Below are 22,180 nucleotides of genomic sequence, written 5' to 3' on the forward strand. Positions count from 1 at the left end.
CATGTTGTTCATTTGCTTGACACAATTGCTCGAATTAAAATTCAGTCATGGCTATAGACTCCCACAAGGGCATTGGAAAAGCTTCATGGATGCCCTCAAAGCATTTCTGAAGAGGTCAAACATTCCTAAAAAGGGGGGGACGTATTTCAGGAAGATACTGACCATATCAAGAGACTTTGTTAAGAATGTACAAAGGTGAAATTGAGGGATGAGAGGGACTCACAAACCTCCAAAAACCTGCCTACCCAATCCTTCAACCACTTGCTACCTGACATGGCAGAGTCTGCAGATCATGCATTGAAGTAACCAATCATCTTAGAACCCATTGAACTAGACAGGAAACATGTCATCCTTGATGCAAACAACAGCACGACTGTAAACGTAAACAAAATGCTAGTTCTGAGGCAGAATGCTATGTACATTAGATTTGAAGAAAATACCTTATCTAAAAGACTGACAAAAATCAGGTGAAATGTTGTATGCAAATTCCTCATTCTTTTAGACCTGCTTATTGTTTCCTGCCCTTGAACAGATCTTGGCCGAATGTAATGGGTATGTCTTTAGGAACAGTAAATATGTTTTGGAATTTCCTGCATTTATGCTGGATCATAACAGGGTAAGATCCTGTCCAGAATTTTAGATGCAGTATGAAACAATGCTTGGTGCTTCATTGTAATTTTGATTTATTTATCCTCGCTGAATCCGGTCTGCACTTTCTTTTAATGCATTTTAATGGGATCAGTGTAAAACATATTAAAAATTGAAAAGTTTACATAATTATAGGCTCTTAAAACACGTATGTGATGTGCATGAATGACAGTTAGATGGTTTGAAACTTTAATTTTTATCTTAATGAAGGAATATAAGATGTGTATTCACACTTTCCCCAGGCCCTGACTGATTTATCTGTGTTTGTTTTATGCTTGGGTATGTACCAATGAAAATAGTCGGCAATCTGGTAAACTGATATCAGAAAAATTGGTGCACCAGAGGTTGTAACTTGCTGATTAAGGTTGCAACTGTTTAAGTTGTGGAAATAGTAGGGTACATATGTGGTTTTAATGCTAATTCTTTACTGAAAACCACAAATTTACGATTGCTGTCAGGTGAGAATGTACACTTCCTTTTATTTGTTGCAGATTTCTGTTGATTCCTGTTAATATTTTTTAATGGTGACTTTGATAAGGATGTCACATGAATGGAATTCTACTTGCACAACGAAACAAAACAGTATGCCATTTCAAAAGCTAGCGATCTAAATATAGGAAGGTGCAGGGTCAGAGATGTTTTCTTTAAACCTTGGTGAGCTGAGGCTATTCTATTCTGAACTACCATCAGTGTTTAATCTCATTAAAGTATTGAGAAGTGTTACAATTTGTATTCTAACATACAACCTCTTTGACAAATTGTTAAATATTTTGAGGACAGAACATATTTTTCTGCAATGCCACTGTGTAAATCTATTAACAAATATAACAGGGATGCTCCAATCTATGTAAAGGTTGTACCACACTGTTGGATGTTTTAGCAGCATGCATGTTTGGCTTGAAGTTACATTACAACTTGTCACAAATATATTAATTTTTCAACGTCATTGCAAACATTAATGCACATCTAAGTGATCATTACAAATCTATTGATTGGATGAAATGAAGGGGATGGGTTGGAAGCTGGTTCATTTGGAGATAAACACATACTGTTACACCAAATGACCTGTTTTGCAATAGTGAAGTCATGAACAGCAGTGAGATTTGTATAATTCCACACTTGAGTATTATTGTACAAATTGACCATAATTATGTTATTTAAGTTATCTGGACCTCTCCCCTCTGGGAGATGGTTACCATAGCTTACCACTGGGCAGCTACAAGATACACAACTACAAGACATCTCTCCCACTTTACTTTTTGTTAATCATGCCTGGATAAGAACCTAATTCTAAGAGGAAATTTTTTAACTGAATTGAGCTATCAGATTTTCTCCTATTCAGATGTAATTGTACCAATAGTTACTAATATGACCAAAAGAGTCTGTGAGAGTTCAAAATGTATTTTCCCATCTTAGGTTGTTATATTATATATTTACAATATTTAATTGTTCTCCTGTATGCACTGACTTTCTGGTGAAATATGATTGCACTAGCAATCTTGGGGAATCTTGCTCAAGTTTCCATCCTTTGCCTGTAGATCTAAAGAATGAGTATTGGCAAGCAATTCAACATGGAAGAATACCAAAGCAGATGCTGCTCCCAAGTATCACCCATACTCGAACAATTTTCAGCTGGCATCACTGGACACAAATTAGGAAAGCTTACTTTGGTTGATTTTTCCTCAGGTTGGTGACATTGGGAGAAATTTTAGAATTGCATTACCATTCCATCCGAGAACTGCAGTTTCAACACCAATGTAATTGAACCTAGCCCTTCCTGATTTGCATGGCTGAGATCAAGACTAAACAGAGCATTTCAGAACTGTGCCACTAGGGAAGCTCAAATACAGACACCTTGAAAAATTGATTACAATTCATGCACAAGACAGGGGACAACTCCAATGGTTCCGCACTGAATATAGCAATACTCCAGTCTTCAAAATTAAACTACTCTAATAATTTCAAAGGCATTTGTATAAAGAGACCAGATTTATGAAAACAATATAAAACAGCAACATTTCCATAAGTCACTTATAAAAGCGATGATTTAAAAAATACATATAAAATACAAAGAGAGGGGATTTAGTGGTATATATTCTAGCAGAAAGTGTACAAATAAAATGCACTTTTGTCTTTGTGTCATCATGCACAATTCAGTGGGAGATGTTAGATGTGTTTTCCTGTCCATCTAGCATTATGTGCATTGGAATATAAGCAAAGCAACAGCAATTGCTGAACATTAGCTCAGTGTTGATAAGAAAGGCAGTAATTATCAAGTAATCAAGACTCAACTTCAAAAGACTTAAAGCTGCAGTATTGCCATTCACTGCCAAAAAAAAAGCAGTAAGGCATCTCAATGCACCACAAGCCTATCTAGCAGGCAAAGTCACCTAGCGACTGCTGCATAAGGTTGGGCTAATTATAACATATTGCAACATGCAGCGCCAGCAACAGAAGGAACTAAAATGTGGTCAGAAGCGTGGGCTCAAAGTGAATCAGAAGGCAATCCAAAAACTTAAAAAGTCATAGCACAGTGCTCTCCATGGGGTAAGAGTGATTGGCGAGGGGTTGTGTGTGTGGGGGTTCTTACCACATTTTGAAAGTCTGCCAGTCAGCAGCTGCATACAGTGAGAAGTTGCTGGATTACAGGAGGAGAAAGGCAGATGTTTCTTTACTGTATAAACCAATAATCCAAGACATGAAGATGTAGACAGATAAGTCATATTAGGTCACAACTAAGATTTTTTTTAAAAGTATTGCCCTAAGATATTTCTTTATGGGCATAACCCCATTTGAACTGTATCTGTTGAATGGCAGATCTTCTTAAACTGAAATAATTCATTCTTCCTAAGGACGGTAGTTGTAGGAATTATGCTATTACAAAATCCAGTGAGTACCCAAAATGGAGAGAATAAGATGATGTAAAAATGGATTACGAAAAAAGCTGAAAGATGTCAAATGGGTTGACTGTGCACACAAATATCATGAGGCTATATGGTTACCATTACACAAGGATAGAAAAAAAAGCATCGGAAGCTTTAGTTTATTCTGATTAAACACTGTTAATGTTACCCAGGGCTTCAGAGAGAAATTGCGCTTAAACAGCATGAAGCAGATACATTCAAATGAGCTAAGGTTTGACTATAGTTTCCATTTAGAAACAATGTTCAACACTATTCTTTCAGATATTCCAAATAGAAACAAAAAATTTGTAAATCTCAAATACGATTTACAAAAATAGATGGTAAAAAGCAATATTATTTTGTTACAAATTCATTTTTTGACATTTTCTGCTCTCTTAAAAGCAGAATTTACAATTAGGAAATACATCTTTACATATTTACACAAAACAAACACAGAAAGCGGCATAATGACATCTGTGAATATAGTGGTAGCATTTTGTTTCCTAATCACTTTAATCGAATAATTGCTTTCGACCATCAAGGTTTAAGTAAGTGCATATAAAGCTAGTAGTATGTCCTTGGTTGCAAGTGCAAGCTCCAGATTTCCAGCAAAGGATAATAGGATTTGCTCCAGGATTAATGAGAACGTTCAGATTTGTTGTTTGGAGAGCTTTAAGCATGGGTTTAACCTTGCAGTGCATCCAAGAAACAATGGCAATGATTTCCACCAGATGTTTGTTGTACAAAAACACTAATCCTGTTTCATCTGCAGAACTTAATATTTGAAATTTGTTCTCCAAAAAAAAGAATTTCAAAAGGATATAATTGTGTACACAATGCTTGCAAAAGATCTGTTATTTTACATGGCAAGGTGACCCTTTAAGTGGCCACTTCGAAACTCCATGGAAAGCATTTTAAAGCATTAGTACTTTTGGATAAAAAATGTATTCTTTTTGCATGATAAGTAGCCATTCTGTTAAATGATGGAAATGATCACATAATAAAAGAAGCTTGTCAGAACATGGTTAAAATAAACCACATGGTCACAAGTTTGGAAATTGCTCAAAATTTCTGCTGCTGAAATTCCTCCTCATTCAGTGGATTACAGAACAACCTCAATTATCTGAACGAGACGGGTGGGGAGTATTTTGTTCAGATAACTGATTGTTCAGATAACTGATCTGATCGTAAACAGAGGAAGCATTTGAGATCTTGTTCAGATAATCCGAAATTCAGATAACTGATGTTCGGATAACAGAGGTTGTTCTGTATATCCACTTGCACTTACTTCATCAATTTTTTATAATTTATGCAAAGGAAATGTCAGTCTGCAATCTTTCAAAGTTTAAGAAAATTTGCCTCAGAATACATTAAATACACTAGAAAAATCCAGGAGCAAAACCAATTTTGTTTGCTTTCAATTTATTTAAAGTTTACAAAATTTGTTTGTGTATACATGGGATCCAGGTCAGTTGAACTGGCCATGCTAAATTGCCCATAGTTTTAGGTGCATTAGTCAGAGGGAAATGGGTCTGGATGGGTTATTCTTCAGAAAGTCGTGAACTTTGGTGGACTTGTTAGGCCAAATGGCCTGTTTCCACATTGTAGGAAATCTAATCTAAACTCCATAGAAAGGCCTTTTCCCTCCTAGTAAGTGCAACTTTGAAACTTGCATTATTTAAATGGGATGATGAGTGAACTGACTGAAGTGCAACAGCAATATGGGGAATTAATTGACAAAATAAGATATTTTAATCATGACAAGTTCTGAAAATGACATAAAAATTACATGGAGATTATGAGCAGATTTAACATAGTAGGAAACTAAACATTAAAGCTGGGAGATTTTTAAATGTCACGGAAAGGCTTGACATAAAGCATGCCATAAGTATTAAAATCACTTTGGATTCATATAATAAGCATATTAGATAGCATCTGTTTTGCATACTACTCATTTTGAGAGAAAATATAATATTTACCAGACAACTGTTGCACGGAAGGCTGGTCATGTGTGCTTAACAACTGGACCTGAATCGTTTCCACCACTCTTTTGAACCGACGGCTTGGACCTATTATTTAGAGCAGAGAATTAAAGGTAAAAGCAATGAACTCTGTACTTTCATTATTAGCACAGCATGCACAACCACACAGACGCAGAGTGTCATGAACAGGGTGTTATTTATGTGTTTTATTTTCAGCCCGACCACTTTCTAAATTTCACACACTTACCATAATTATTAGCTGCATTAATTTCATCTCAATTTCATTAAGATTTCTCTGACCTCATGTTGAAAATAAGTCTCTGATTAGATTTAATCATTGGTGCATCTTCTCAATCTCTCCAAAGAAGTTTGTTTACTTTTTCAACAAAATAGGTAATGAAGCAATTAACATTTTTTGGGGATTCATTTATACACTTGTCCGCTCCTGATGACTTTCAACCCTGCTGAGATATTCTTTTCCCTCAACACAGTCCAAATCCCCTGCAGCACCTTACTCAAATCACCGTTCTTCATCTGCGAATCTATAATGTGTGTGTCATTTGGGTGTGGAGGGCAACATGGTCTTGAGACAGACAGATATCACACACACACACACCTGGGTGACTCTTCACTGGACCTACAAGATTGTGGAGGCCAGCCATTGTAGCTGTAATGCTGTACAATGAAAATAGATAACCCTGTACATGGAGAATTAAATCAACAATCTCATCAAATATTAGAAATACAATTTCCTAAAATGAATACATATTTCAATAGTAGTTTGAAGACAATTACTGATCGGTTTGATTGCTCTTTAGAGGTTTCCTCACAACATGAAAAAAAAGGGTCTTAGGAGCTGAACAGTTTAAAGCAAATCATGACACCTGCAATCTAATTTAATTTAATCAGCGTGTCTTGCAGCTGTCTCACTGTCCCTGTAGTTCACAACATTTCACCAGTGACTGATCTCAGAGGGTGAGAGTAGCAGAAGCAGTTCCGCATTTGTTTTTGGCAAATTGTAACACCTTAGATTCAGAGCCATGAAGAGGTTAGTGGTACGCAGTGCTCTATCCTTCAAAGTGAAAAGGGAACTATGGAATTAGATGCAGCAATGATGATTTAAAATGAGGAAAACAAACATATTTGGAATCTGAGCACTAACTCAGCTACAATTAATGACTGTAAACTTCATTCCTTTGAGATAAATATAACTGCATTTCAATGAAGTAATTTCTTTCTTATTTTATGGATTTAACACAAAACCTCCACCACACATCAGCCCCTGCATATGCCACACATTAACTCCTTACTGTGGCAGAGTTCTTGTCCTCTGCTACATTGAATCTGTGAGTAGTTGCTACAGAAACATCTTGAAGTAGAATTGTGTGATTTTAACTCTTTGTTCTCAGTAGAAGCCAAACAGGTGAGCCTTTAAAATTATCCCAGTCTTTTACTGCCCTTTTGCTATTGTTCAGAGTTTAGTGTGTGTGCGCGCGCGCAGGGCAGTAGGAAGAGTGAGGGAAGGGACAGATAGATGGGAAGGAAGATGGACAGATGGGACAGGTCAAAAGGGCGGTGCCAAATTGGAGGGTTGGATCTGGGATGAGGCGGGGGAGGAGAGGTTTGAAAATGTTGTTGCCGTGTGTTTGAAGGGTTCCAAGAGAGAAGATCAGGTGTTCTCACTCCCAGCGTTGGGTGGCTTGGATTCGGCAATGTAGGAGGCCTAGGACTTGCATGTCCTTGGTGGAGTGGGAGGGGGAGTTGACATGATTGACCACAGGGTGGTGGGGCTGTTGGAAATAGCTGTGTGGAAAGGGAAATGGGTTTCCTGTCTAGCCAACCAAATGAGGCTCAAGAGTCCAGAAGGGTCCGCAAAGCTTATTTACTGATAATGGGAACCTCTTTGAAAAAGCACAGCAGTAGATTCTGCATTTTTACCTGCCTCCAGCAGCAGTCTCTGGCCTACATGAATTTCCACCACTTTATGTTTTGAAGTGATGTTGAATCAGCTTGTAAAATGTGCAAAAGAACTTTGAAGTTTATCTATTTCAGACATTTACTTTGCTGAAGATATGCTCTGAAGAGATAACAAAACTTCAGATGTCTCACTTTTATAGTCTAGGTTGTTAGTACACTGTGTGTTACAACCCTGGAGTACTACTTAATTAAGTAATTATGAAGTACTTCGTAATTTTTTGCATTAAGCTAAAAGTATGATGCAATAACACAAATTACATGATGAGTAATTTAGCACCAAAACTACAATTTGAAAATGTTGTTGATATTAAGAGACATGGTTGCTGACTCCTCCTCAAGAGTGAAGCTGATGTTTTGTTCATAAAAGGCGGTCAGATCCTAGGAATTGTAATCTCCGGAATTCTCCATTGTGAAGTAGATTTGATTTCACAATTCACAATCCCGCCTTCGTCAATCAAATCAACCTATTTTGGGGATAGCTAGAACAATTTACTCAATGAATACAGTCAGATTGATTTGCTTTTGGAAATAGCGCTTTAAATGTGTATTTCTTTTTAAAAAGCCTTTCTTACTGGAATCTTCACTTCATGTTCATAGGTTTTGAAGGGAGATTTGAAAATAATGCAAAAAATCAATTAAATTGAGACTATCCTTTATTGAACAGACGTTGGCAAAGTGTGGGAGACAAGAGAGAGGTTCTGACATTGAAAGTGAAAGCAATGCACAGACATCAAACATGCACCTTGATTTTTTTACAATATGGATGACTTTGAAATAGATTATATGCTGTGCTGCTTAAAACACCATCAGTTGAAAAATAGCAGAGTACCTGCGATACTGCGATAAAAAATCAAAGATTCAGTCCCAATTTGCACATAAAACTTCTGTGTTTTCAACATAAATTGCAATGCATCTTTAAAATAAATCCAATCAGGGACAGGTTCTGATTTTAAACAAGTCTGTAACAGACTTGAGGTTTATTGTGCTGTTAAAATAATTCAATCTGATACCAAAATCATTCAGTCTGTTTCTAAAGCCCAAAGAAAGCTGTTGGATTATGGCTGTTTTGTTTTTGACCTGCTTTTCTTGACCCGCATCAATGTTCATTAATTCTTTACATTAAGGTTTTTTTTCTAGAGCATTTTCACAAGTGACTCACTTGAAAAATGCATTTGATTGCCTTCTATTGGCAAACATTAGTTTTGAGGAAACTCTTGCTATTTATTGAAGTTCTACGGGATACTGCTGTCAATAGTCCATCATTAATCCTCTAGACTCGCTTTTCGTTAGTGGAAATGGAATAACTATTAATTACTCTCAAATTACATGCATATCACAATGTGCCTATAACTTTCTTCACTTTCTATTTGTGGAAAAAGTTACTTTGAATAGAACACATGTTTTCTTACTGGAAGCATAGCATGTTTGACTAATTGATATTCATCTTAACAGGATAAAAGCTATGTGGCATACTGTTTTCATTTACTGAGGTTTCCGGTCAGCTTTATGATCGATTGTCTTTTGTTTCCAACAGGTTCATATCTGATGCCCCTCTGTACTTTTTCATGTTCAGTGGTGACTTTGAGATTAATGTATATATTGATTTAGTTGAGTTTCTTTTGTTCGCTCATTACTTATGAATATTATAAATTTTGGTAGGTGACATTTTGTTACTCTCAGAGAAGAGTCACCTCATTAAAGAATAAAAGTAAAATATTGAAGATGCTGGAAATCTGAAACAAACACAGAGAATGCGGGAGAAACTAAGCAAGACTGCAGCATCTGTGAAGACAGAAACATAACTAATGTTTGAGTCCAGTATGATGTTACTGGAACAGTCCTATCAGACTTGAAACATTAGCTGTTTCTCTCTCCACAGAAACTACCAGACCTGCTGAATTTCTCAAGTACTCGCCATGCCTACCTCACTAGAGAATTTGCACATCCTCAGACAGTCAGCTCTATTAAAGCAAGTATTTAAGCAGGAGATTGATATTATTGATCAACTGGCTATATATAAAGGGGAAAGAGTGGTGTGTGGAAGGAGCTGTAAGACTGAGGAGTTAACAAACTCTGCTGACAAAGAGATGTGCCTCAGTTTCTGTCTCACCAATTCGCTTGGATCTGATATGATATTGGAAGTAGAGAATCACTGCATAACAATGATGACTGGGCTCAGAATTCTTTTCAGACTAAAGGTTATAATTTGAGTTTGTGAAGAATGACTGAAATCTGTCATAATGGTTTCCTAATACTACAGTGAAACTTAATGTTATCATCAATGGAAAAATAAAGTAGACCTATGAACATTCATCATGGCCTTACCAAACAAAAAACAATGTTTGTCTTGGTGTTTATGCTTCCTACTTGAAGCAAAATCAGATGTGAAATATTCTCAAAGCTAGTGACTCAAGAATTGGACATTGAGGAAGGTTTGTATAATCTATTAACACTTATGGGCAAATGTATAGGAAAGATGATTTTTAAAAAAAATAAATACAAGGCAGGATTAGACATTGAAACATTTAGAAGTAGGATATATAGAAACAGTTTATCTTTTCAGGATTGATAATTTTTTTGTTGAAGGTTCCAGACTTAGTACTTGCCTTTAAAGTGTTGGACTATATTGAGATGTTGACCACTGGCAGACACTCCACGGGGTTAAATTTCCAGAAAGAAAGACATTATATGAATAGATGTCAGAAAGCTCTAAAAGATTTGTGGGAAATCATTCATTCCCAGAAGGCCTCGTGGATCAAGTGGGACATTCAACAGTAACACCAAGAATGGAAGATTCAATGGTAGTAGCCATGTGATACTACATAGTTCAAGGCCAAAAGCATCAACATATGAGGAGAATCATTAACAAAAGGGGTCAGTACAGAGATATGTTTAGCAATTATATTGGCCTGAGGAACAAGGGGACTATAACAGGACAATATATCCATGATGTCCAAGGTACGGTCCACAAGTGCTTTAGATGCAACTCAAATACCATTATGCAAAGAATAGTTCTGAATGGAATAACAGGGTTTTCAAAATTACCCAAAGCATGGAGGATTTGGAAGACGAGAATAGTGATGTCAATCAGGCAGCACGAAATGTACTAGTTACAAGAGGAATTGGCCCAATAATGAGTCATAGAGTCATTCAATTTCACTGTATTGGACAGTAGATGGACATCCAGCATGCATGCAGTACACTGGTTAAATTGTTACATAGATTCGTTAAAACGTTAAGACTGAAGTAAGGCTAAGGATTTTTCAAGTTCTACTAGCTTCAGGTATACAGATGACAACATGCTGAAATCATTAAAAAGAATGGTGAATCCCTGTAGAATAGTTAGGGTATGCCATATTTATCAGCGGAGATGTACTATCAAATATAATTCTTACTGTTTAGCAGGCCATCTATGAAACAAGCTCAAACAAAATAGGGAACGCAAGAAAGCAATTATTTCTGAGAAGTCAGTGGATCTACTAGTGGATTATTAGTTTACACAATTTTGATATTCACTATACTCTTTTCTCTAACCAAAATATTAGCAAGCATTAGTGGAATCTGGAATTAGGAGTTTAAATAAAATTAAGATTAATCTTAAAACTACATTAGTAATTTTCTCACTTTTTCATTTTTTCCCCACAAGTTAAAATCCTATTACAGAATGCAGAAACAAGGATGATGGAAACACTAACTTAACGGAAGAGAACAGCAATAAATGTGATGCATCATGGTCCATGAGTCGCCAATTAGCAAGAGACCTTAATGAAGTCATAGCAATGGAATAAGTAACAAAACAGTTTTACCCTGTACTTGCCAGATATGGCAACTAGATTTAGCAAGTCTAAAATATACTAAAGAAAAAAGAGTACTTGTTGTCAAGGTAACAGAAAAATGCACAGGAACAGGACATACAACATCAGGTGAATTCCTACTTGGCAAGTTTGAGAGATATACGAGAACATGTGAATGTTATAGTAATGAACACAGCAGTGAAAAGTTCCTTTAGATTATATCAGATTCCTTACAGTGTGGAAACAGGCCCTTTGGCCCAACCAGTCCACACCGACCCTTTGAAGAGTAACCCACCCAGGCCCATCTCCCCCTGACTAATGCACCTATCCCTACGGGCAATTTAGCATGACCAATTCACCTGATCTGCACCTTTTTTTTAGACTGTGGGAGGAAACCTGAGCACCCAGAGGAAACCCATGCAGACATTGGGAGAACGTGCAAACTTCACACAGACAGCTGCCTGAAGCTGGAATGGAATCTGGGACCATGGTGCTGTGAGGCAGCAGTACTAACCACTGGGCCACCGTGCCACCCTCTAGTTTTGAAGTTTGTGAAATAAATCACGTGATGATAGATTAGATGCTTCATAATATCTGAGCTCATTGTAAATTGCCACCTGTCATTACATAAGCAGTCCATGCAAAAACTCACTGTAAATGTTTGGAGGAGTAAAGTCCAAATCAACTGGTTTTTGGGAGAAATCCAAAAATGTAGTGTCAAAGAAATACACAGCACAGAAACAGACCCTTCAGTTCAACTCATTCATACCAACCAGATATCCTAAATAAATCTAGTCCAATTTGCTAGCATCTAGCCCATATCCCCCTCAATTCATCCTACTCATACACCCATCCAGATGCCTTTTAAATGTTGTAATTATACCAACTTCCACACACTTCCTATAGCAGCTCATTCCATACACATGCCACCCTCTGCGTGAAAATGTTGTCCCTTTTAAATCTTTCCCCTCTCTCTCTAATGAGTGATCATCCCCAGGCTTGGTGGGAGACCATGGCTAGATCTGTTTTTTTTTCTGAGCACTTTAACACCCTGTAGGCAGACAGCAGGACATGCATTAAGGTTGAAGTTGTAGTGAAATTCTGGCAAGCTTTTTGGCATTGTACAAGCTCATCAGAAATCAACTTTAATCTGGGGACATAGTTTATTACAAAACAAAGTCAGAGTGGAATGGTTAGATAAGGTTATAAGTAGTGACAGAGAAACAGTAATTTTACAGCAAATTTTTAGGGTGTATTTCTTGTAGTTTAATTGGCACTAATTACAACATTGCAAAATATGAACGCATCATAGAAAATTATGAGATACTTTGCACATATATTGGACAATAATGAGGAGATTATGGGAGATTGACTGAGTATGAGTAAATTGACAGAGGAATGCTGGACAATAGGACAACAACAGAAATTTGATCTCAAAGTTGACATATATGCCAGAGGTGGCTAGTGAATGGTAGGATGTAACTAGAAAATAAAACATTGGCTAAATATGCAAGAAGAGGGATAACAGACAGAATAGAAAAAAATGAGGCAACCATGTGAAAGGTCAGAAAAGTATTGAAAATTTTGAAAGATGGACCTGGAAGTAAACATGGCCCTAGAAAGATACTGTAACTTTGTAAAAGGAATCTTGATAATATGAGGTTAAAATCTTGATAGAGAGAGGAAAGTACAGAATCAAAATCAGACATTGCTGCAAAACCTCAGCAGGTCTGGCAACGTCTGTGGGGAGAAAGCAGAGTTGAATGTTTCAGTTCCAATGGCCTTTGTTCAGAACAGTTCAGAGCAGGTGACAGGCCTGGCTTCAAGTTCCACCAGCTCCAGACATGTGACATAACATTGATTTTATAAAAAGAAGTCAGTCTAATTACTTAACAACCTGTATTTGGAATGAAAGTAATCTTCGTTTCTGTCTCATTGGCTGGCTTGGATTGAGCTCCAGCTCCATTGGATAAGATAATCTCAAAATTAAAGTCCTTACATTTAAAACATTAATGTATCTGTGCAATTGCTAGTTAATAAAGAAACTTCTCAAAAAAGACTTCTGTGAATAATACTTTCATACAGTTTTCTGAAATAGAAACCCCAGTTCTAGAAAAATAACATAAAAGTAATTTTCATGGTTGAAGAAGGTTAACCTGTGAGTGACAATTGTATACCTTACTTTATCAACAATTCTCTGATCCAAACTATTTCTAAATAGTTTAACTGTTAATAATATCTGGTCGATGGTAAAGCTGTCTTTATTGCCATCAAGTAAAATTTTCACTCAATTTATTAGCAATTTTTTTTAGCTACTAAAGTAGAAAGCTAAAATAAATAAGCATTTGAACCAAGTTGAATTTGATTCAGCCTGTTTTAGGACACACAAGATAATGTGAGCAATATAAGAGATAGGGGAGAATACATTCATCTCACACTCATAAAAGCTGCAAATGGTTGTCTTGTGATATTGTGAGAGCACACTTAATTCATCCATATCTTTCCATGCCTATTCATTCAGTCGCATGAAGTGATTAGAGTATTCTGCTTCAAGTGACGATTAAAACTTAAATTTTTAACATGCATTAAAATTCAGCTCTAATAATTAAAATATGGAATTTTTGAGGCTATTGCCTGCTACCCAAATGTTCTTTCAGAACTTGCTTGAATTTACAATGTATCCCCATCCGCTTCCATGACTAATAATATAATAAATTACTAATCACCTAAACAGATACAGAATACAGTATTGAACAGAAATGAAACATCATGCATAGGTTGTAGTGATAGTCAACATATGTCCAAGATATCCATCCTTCCCATTTCCCTTCCTGCCATTAATAAGGCTATAGCTGCACCATTGCCTTTATTGCTGCTGTTACCTGACAGTAGTGTGAAGGTGACTGAATAAATCCCATTCTCCTTCCGTGCCTCGTTGCCTTCTGTGTAAGTGATGTCCACCTGGAATTTAACTGGCTTCTGGAACACAGCTGGGCCCCCAGTGGATTTGTACTCTGCTCGGAAACTTGTCTGAGACATAACACTGTGACTTAGGCTAGGGATCTGCAATTCAGGAAAAGAGTATACCATTCATTAATGACAGGGAATTTAGGTAATGTTTCTCTAATTAACATATGTGCATGCAGTGCAGAATTAGATGAAATTTCAGATAATGATCCAATGTGTTTCCTTTTAAAAATGCTTTAAATAAATTTATCCCTTTACTATAGCAACAATATGTAAATAGGCATTTCATAGCAGCTCATCTGCTATTTTCATAGAACTATAGAAGTTTACAGAAAATGAGACTTCTTCTCCATTATGTCCATGATACAGCTATATAAAACGAATCCCACTGCTCTACTCTTTTTCCATAGCCTGCATCATTTCAAATTCAAATGTCATCCATTCTCCATTAAAAAAACGCAATTATCTGTACATTAACCATATTCTTTGGAAAAGTATTACATTCCTGCAATCTGTGTGAATAAAGTTCACTCAGTCATTCTTATTCTTTTTGATTATTGTAAAGTCAAGACTCCTTGACACAAACTCCCCATATCCTGGTCCTTCTATCCAATGTTGTCGTAATTCCAACACCATCTGAGCAAAAATACACTATACATATTCTATGGCTTAAATGACCAGAATATAAGGAATTATCTAAAATTGTACACACTGTAATCTGAACAATTATTTTATTAATATTTTATGACTCAACCAACTGTTAAGTATGTCTGCTAACCAGCTTGTCAGTCAAGTTGCTACATGCCTTTTACCTTTTGAAAATTATTTACACAATTAATGCATCCTATTCAAGAATCCAGACATATTTCTTCAAAACACACCAGATTTGTAAAATCTAATTGGTCATTTAAACAAATCAAAATACTGCAGATCCTGGAAGTCTGAAGCAGAAAACTGAAGTTCCTGGAAATATTGTACTGGTGGCTTCTGTGTAGTACAATGCAGAATTAATATTTTGGATCAATGACCTTTTATGCAAGACATTTATTTTAACTGATTGTGTTGGCCCAAAGGGATTGGTAACATGACAATTAAATAAACTAAAGATGTATCTACAGGAGGTGTGATTGGCAGGATAATACACAGTTATTGTCTGAAAGTAGAAGAAAGAAAACCACATCCAGCAAAAAGGACTAAAGAAATGGGAGTAGAGGTAATTGTCTAAAATAATTGAAATCAACTGCATTCAGTAGGCTGTTGAGAGCCAAGTTCCAAAAAGTGGTCACCCAGTCTGTACTTAATATACTCAATGTAGAGGTAGACATATCATGAACAGTGAGTGCAGCGCACTGAACTGACAGGAAGAATCAATTGGTATTTCACTTGGAAAGAGTATATGGAGTCTTGGATGAATGAAGGGAAAATAACAGTTGTTACATCTGGTTTGCATTGAAAGTTGGCATGGGAAGGGGACAACAATAGGGAGTGACTGAGGAGTGGACAAGGATATTGCCAAGAAAACAAGTCTTTACATTCCTAAAAGGGGAAGTGTGGAAGATGTGTTTAATGGCGGCATCACTCTGGAGTTTGTAGAAATGTCTAAAAATAAAAGGCTAGTGGCTTGAAAGGGGAGGACAAACGAAAGCTCACCATGGTTCTTGGAGGAAGGGACAAGAATCTGAACAGATGTCAGAGAATGGGATGCACATGGTTGCGGATTCGATCATACAACAATGTGTGGAATCCCCAATTGACAAAAACAAGGACATATCATTGAAGACTGTGTCATCAGAATAGATGCAACAGGGATGAAGAAACCTGGATAATTGAAGAGTTCTTATAGGAAGCAGGTATAAAAAGGTAGCTGTGAAAATCAGTGGGTTTACATTGAATATTGCTTGATAGCCTGCCTCCAAAAATGAAGACAGAAATGTCATGGAAGAGAAGGGAAGGGAAACATCCATAATGGACCATGTGAAGTTGAGAGAAGAGTGGAAATTTAAATCAAACTTGATGAAACTGCCCAGTTCAGGGAAAAAAAACAGGAAAAACACTAAAATAGCCATCAAAATAATGGCAAAAGAGATGAGGACATAGCCTGAATAGGACTGCTACAGAGAATCATTTACATTTCTTACAAAAGGCAAACACTGCTAAGATTCATGTTTGTACTCAATGCAATCCATTTTATTTAGAAGAAATGGGTGGAGTTCAGGAATTATTCAATGTAAGAACAAATTCGACCAGATGGAGAAGGGTGCTGGTTGGGAGCGAATCCAAAGAAGAAGTCGGAAACATTCAAACAGTTCGCAATGAAGAAAAGGTTAGAACCAGGAAACTGGCAAATTTCACTGACTGATGGAAGAGTCATAGATAGTTGGAAGAGACAAGAGGAAAAAGAATAGAGTTGAAATCCATGGAAATGAGTTTGATGGGGCAGGAACAGGCTGGAATGAGAGCTCAACCATGGAAGACTTATTTATGGATCTTGGAAAGGTAGTAAAAGGGTTTGGAAATTATGAGGTTGGAAGTTCTAGAGGGATAATCTCTAGATGAAAAGTCACTGAACTAAACGTTAACTCTGTTCCTATTCCACTGATGATACCTGACCTCGTGAATATATTCAACATTTTCTGTTGTTATTGACCATTTAAACATATCCAGTCTTGCTACCATTAGCTGAGTCATGTATTACTAACTGTTCAATAACCTCATCTGAACCAATTGATTTGAAGAATTTACCTCAATTACCTATTAGTGCTTTTAAGGAAAGGCTCTATTCTTTTCAACTTTGCCATATTGCTTCTTATAATTGTAGATTGGATGCTTTCTGAACATACTCTTGCACAGGTGATAGTGAGGACTGCAGATGCTGGAGATCAGAGTCTAGATTAGGGTGGTCCTGGAAAAGCACAGCAGGTCAGGCAGCATCGGAGGAGCAGGAAATTCGATGTTTCGGGCAAAAGCCCTTCATCAGGAAGCCTGTGCTTTTCCAGCACCACTCTAATCTAGATACCTGACCCTATTCTCAATAGATTAACTACTGATATTGTTAAAATTGTTTGATTAAAAAATGGAGCCCTGTATGCCAACTGTTGCTAAAGTTTTGGTTATAAAACAGCTGAAATTAGTTTCTGGCAGTACAGAAAAATAAGGAACAACAAATTGGCAGCCACTTGTTCGATGTATTGTCCCAGTCGAAAATAATGTGTACACAGAATGCCTACTCCCATTTTGCATAACTGTCCAAGATTAGTTTTATCCATTACAGTTTGGATGTTTGATTTAGAAAATTGGGGTTCATCTTCAGAGTGACAGATTCTCTGCATTATAAAAGCAGGCCACTGCTTTGGGTAAAGGTGTCATTTACATTGTTTTCTTGGCAGGTCTTCCTAGGCCTGCATCACAGAGGCTGCTGAGACAGCACTTGGCAATTGCCATCCTTCCGATGTCTACTGCTCATAGCTTGACTGGCAAGACTCTTCATAACAGGACAAATATTTATAGGGAAAAAAAAATTTAGAAATCACCAGAACAACCTATTGGTTGATCTTCTGGGTATTTACATTTTAAATAGCCCTCCTCTATAAACATAGCAAAGCTGGATGCAGGTACCGTTATAACATTTAAATGACATTTGGGTAAGCTTATAAATAGGAAAGGTTTGGAGGGATATGGGCTAAGGGTCTAGTTTAGCTTGGAGGCATGGTCAGCATTGACTGGTTGGACCGAAAGGTCTATTTCTTTGCTGTATGACTATAATTGAAAATACTCCTGCCTAGAAGCAGTTTAACATGTTCCATATTGCTTTTTACTAATAAAATAATGCAGAAATTAAATAATGCAGCTGAACATATTGCAGACGTACTTTTTAACCTATGTTCATCTATGCAAGTTGCATCAACAAATTCACAGAAGGTCAGATATGTTAAGTATGGACTGTAGAATGACTTTGGGTTTTCAGTTTCTACTCAGATTATTGTTTACCTGAGGTCAATTACCCAATGAATGATTGTTTTCAAAGAAAAAATGTTAAAACCTTAGCAACCTCCAGAGTCATGAGCTCCCATAATTCATTTAAATATCCTTTTCCATCAGTCTAGTTTTCAGTTCACACTCCTTCATTGCTCTTTGCTTTGTCAAGAAATGATTGGAGCTAACTGGAATGTAATATATTGTTGACTGCAGTGGACTGCAAGTAAAATGCGTTATGTCAGATATTGATGTATGCTTGCTGTTGCAGTCCTGAGAGAAAGAAAGATCACAGGATTTAACCTGTAAAATGACAGGTCATGTTAAACATGTGAAATCTTTTATATTTGGAAGTCCTCAAAGTGCTTGCTTTCAAACAGAGAATGAATACACCAAGTCAACTTTGTAATTTGTAATGCAATCAATGACAGGCAGCTAGGCATTAATTTTTGGAAATTGAAATGAAGTTGAAACAAATCTCTCAAATTTATGACAGTAAAGGCAGAGGGGTAGATTTTGAGTTCACAGTGGCTGATCAGTCGAGCATACAAAGAGACTGATGTGGCCATAAGTACAGCAGGTGCAGGGTAGCTTGTCATTCTGAACATTTTTGGGAGACTTACACCACATTTTCCACTGGGGAGCAGGCTCCAAAATCCACTCCATGATTTTTTTTCTGAGGACTTAATTAGGATGGAGAGATATGTAACAAACTACTTAACAGAACTTCATTCTCTTAAGTGAAAAATAAATGCTGGAAATCACAGTCGGCCAGGCACTACCTATAGAGAGCAAGAGCAAGCCAATGTTTCGAACCTGGATGGCTCTTCATTGGACAGTACAGTTTCCAGAACAGATTCCAGCATCTGGAGTAATTTACTCCGTCATTTTCTTGAGTATCATGCTGTATTTTCCAAGTTGAATTAATTAAACTAAGTCTCACTGTCAGTTATTTCTGAACTTCTTGATTAAAATGATGCTTCTTGTTGTAGATGTTTATAGTGAAACAACTTCTCATATGTTTTTCTTTCTTTCTCTATCATAACTGTCTCTACTCCACAGTTTGCCCTCGCAAGAGTATTGACAGCTTTCTCATGAATGTCTCTGAAAATTGGAATGGACTGAGTTGTAAGGAGATACGGTGCAGTTCAGGAAAACACCTCTTCGTGAAGAAGACAGACAGGCCTCTTTGTAGCAGATGTCCAAACTGGAAAAAGACTGACATGGGTGGAGGGATGGAGTTGATGGCAATCAGTGTCTTCTAACAGTGATGATGCTCACAGCAAACTATTCCACCTCTGTGAAGGCTCAAATAGACTATCTTGCTAATTTACAATTTGGCTGATGGATATATAATCATTGAAACCAGGTTAATTTCATACTGAAGCATTAAATATTACTAATGATATTAGAATCCTCAGTTGAATTATGCAGCTCATTTATTTGTCTGTCCATTTTGATCAAACTTCTAAAGGAGGAAATACCCTGAGGTGAAATATTAACAGAATCAAGATGATAAACTTCAGCCAGCTGTCATGTGAATTTACATCAGTCTTCCAGTTTGATGGTCTTTAAAGTAATATTGAAATGTTAATATTCCAGACCGTGGTTTCGATCTGAAGTTATGATGACATTTGTCACCCGTGAAGAAGCACCATCAGGAATGCTCATTGAACTCTTCCAGTAAAATACTTTCAGGTTTAAAACAATAACAGAAAATATTGGAAACATAGAGCAACTTGGTCAACAAGAATGGCATAAAGAAACACACATGTTTCAAGCCAGCTAATGCTCCAATCAACGCATCAACTTAACTTTTTATTTTAAGATAGTGAAAATGTACAATTTTCAACAACATTTTGCTTGTATTTCAGGCAGGGAAATGGGATATGAATTATGAGCTACAGCTTTTTTATGAAAATCATATTTTAATGAAAATTTCATCAAAGCTTTAACAACTGTGTGGGTGCAGCTGCAACAACAGCTCCTCCAATAATTTCAATTTGATGAAATGTAGTATCACACTTCAGCGTGACAACCTATCAAATTGTGATCACATCTCTGCTCTTGTTTCTAGCAGTGAATGAGACTAATACTAAGTCACAAGAAAAACAGTGTGACGTTACAAGGTAGATTGCGTTCTACTGCCTGATGAAGTTGGATTCAAATTCAATCTAGACCGATGAGATGATGTTCTGCTTGCTAAAAGGATCTTGCATGAAATGAACCTATTCATCTTTTACAACAAAAACAGAAACTGCTGGAAAAGCTCAGCAGGTCTGGCAGCATCTGTGGAGAAAAGTCAGAGTTAACATTTCGGGTCCAGAAATGTTATTTTGTTCTTTCGGTTTCTATTGATCTTCTATCCAGTTCCTCGCATTTGAATGCAACCTAGACGCTGCCTTTAGTGAAGGAATTATTACATTTCCTACTAAATTGGGAGAGGCTGATGTAAAGTGGAAATGCAGATCTTAAAGGATATTGTACCCTTTCTGGGTTTTCTCATTTGGTCACGGGATGTAGGTGTTTCCTGCCCAGTCTTAGTTGCTTGACAGGATTGTAGGTGAGAGAGTCACCTTCTTCAATCACTGTAATCTGTGTAATGTAGTTATTTCCAGTGGTGCTAACTAATGAGATAAAATCTGCTATTTGGAAGATCAAGTGGACAATATGAACAGTTGCGTTGTCCATCCTTGTTTTCAAAGCTTGCATTTTGTGAGACAGTCCCTGACTGAAAGTTAGTTTCTGGGAAAACAGGGTTATAAATGTAGGTTTGTGGCAATGACAGCAGACTTCAGGGAAATTGACTTTGGCACCTCATATTGCTGAGGAAACAGAGAATGTGTTTTCGGATACAAGTGAAGAATTCTCAGAGATCAGATTTCAGCAAGACATCAAAAAGAGGTAGGGGTGTGTGTGTGTGTGTGTGTGTGTGTGTGTGTGTGTGTGTGTGTGTGTGTGTGTGTGTGTGTGTGTGTGTGTGTGTGTGTGTGTGTGTGTGTGTGTGTAGAGAGAGAGAGCAGACAGACAGCTGGAAAAATGAAACATGGATATTGGGTTTAGAAGTAGGAATTGTGAAATAAGGTTACTATGGCAACTTCAGTTATTTTGGGAAAACCATTCCATTATGCATATAAACAACTGAGCTTTGGAGTTTGGCCTTCTGGTGACAATCTGAGTTCCATGGACATGGTTGAGTATAAATGCTCCCAGAAGCAACTAAGTGGCCAAATTCCGTAAGAAGGAAAATTGCTAACATGTATCTGAATAAAACAGTGCAGTAAACGGAACAAAAACAGAAATTGCTGGAAAAGCTCAATACATCTGGCAGCATCTGTGGACAGAAATCAAAGTTAGCATTTCAGGGTGAGTACCCTTCTTCAGATGTTGCCAGTCCTGCTGAGCTTTTTCAGTAATTTCATTTTTTGTTTCTGATTTACAGCATCTGCAGTTCTTTCAGTTTTCGTTTAGTAAAAGGACATGGTGACTGAACGAACCACCGCCACATGGACTAAGATGATTGTCAGTACATCAATGAGAGATATATTTGTTGTACTGGGTGTAAAGTGCAATTTATAGTTCAAAGTGACAACAATGTGCCTGTTAAATTACTTTGGTTTGACTGTTAAAGATTATAACAATGAAATCTTATTAGTCAGTTTTTCCATTGGGATCTTGGCAAAGATCAATGATTTCAGGTGACTGGTCTGCATGGGGAATCATAACAATGGGGGGGCAATGGGCCTAGTGGTATTATCACTGGACTATTAATCCAGAAACTCAATTAATGTACGAAGGACCCAGGTTCAAATCCTGCCACAACAGATTAAAATTCAGTTTAAAAAATCTGGAATTAAGAGTCCAGTAATGACCAAAAAAACCCATTTGATTGCTGGAAAAACTCATTTCATTCACTAATGTCCTTCAGGGAAGAAAA

The 22,180-nt window shown here is 36.9% G+C and overlaps 1 protein-coding gene across 1 annotated transcript in view; it reads right to left on the minus strand.

The window, feature by feature from the left end:
* Positions 1 to 22,180, minus strand: part of LOC132824294 (serine/threonine-protein kinase BRSK2-like) — a 946,497-nt gene that overhangs the window by 50,430 nt on the left and 873,887 nt on the right. The window contains 3 exon segments of the mRNA XM_060838637.1: positions 3,239 to 3,286; positions 5,531 to 5,620; positions 14,187 to 14,367. Coding sequence (XP_060694620.1) covers positions 3,239 to 3,286; positions 5,531 to 5,620; positions 14,187 to 14,367 — 319 coding nt within the window.

Source organism: Hemiscyllium ocellatum, chromosome 18 (genome assembly GCF_020745735.1).
Source record: "Hemiscyllium ocellatum isolate sHemOce1 chromosome 18, sHemOce1.pat.X.cur, whole genome shotgun sequence".
In the NCBI taxonomy this organism is placed as follows: Eukaryota; Metazoa; Chordata; class Chondrichthyes; order Orectolobiformes; family Hemiscylliidae; genus Hemiscyllium; species Hemiscyllium ocellatum.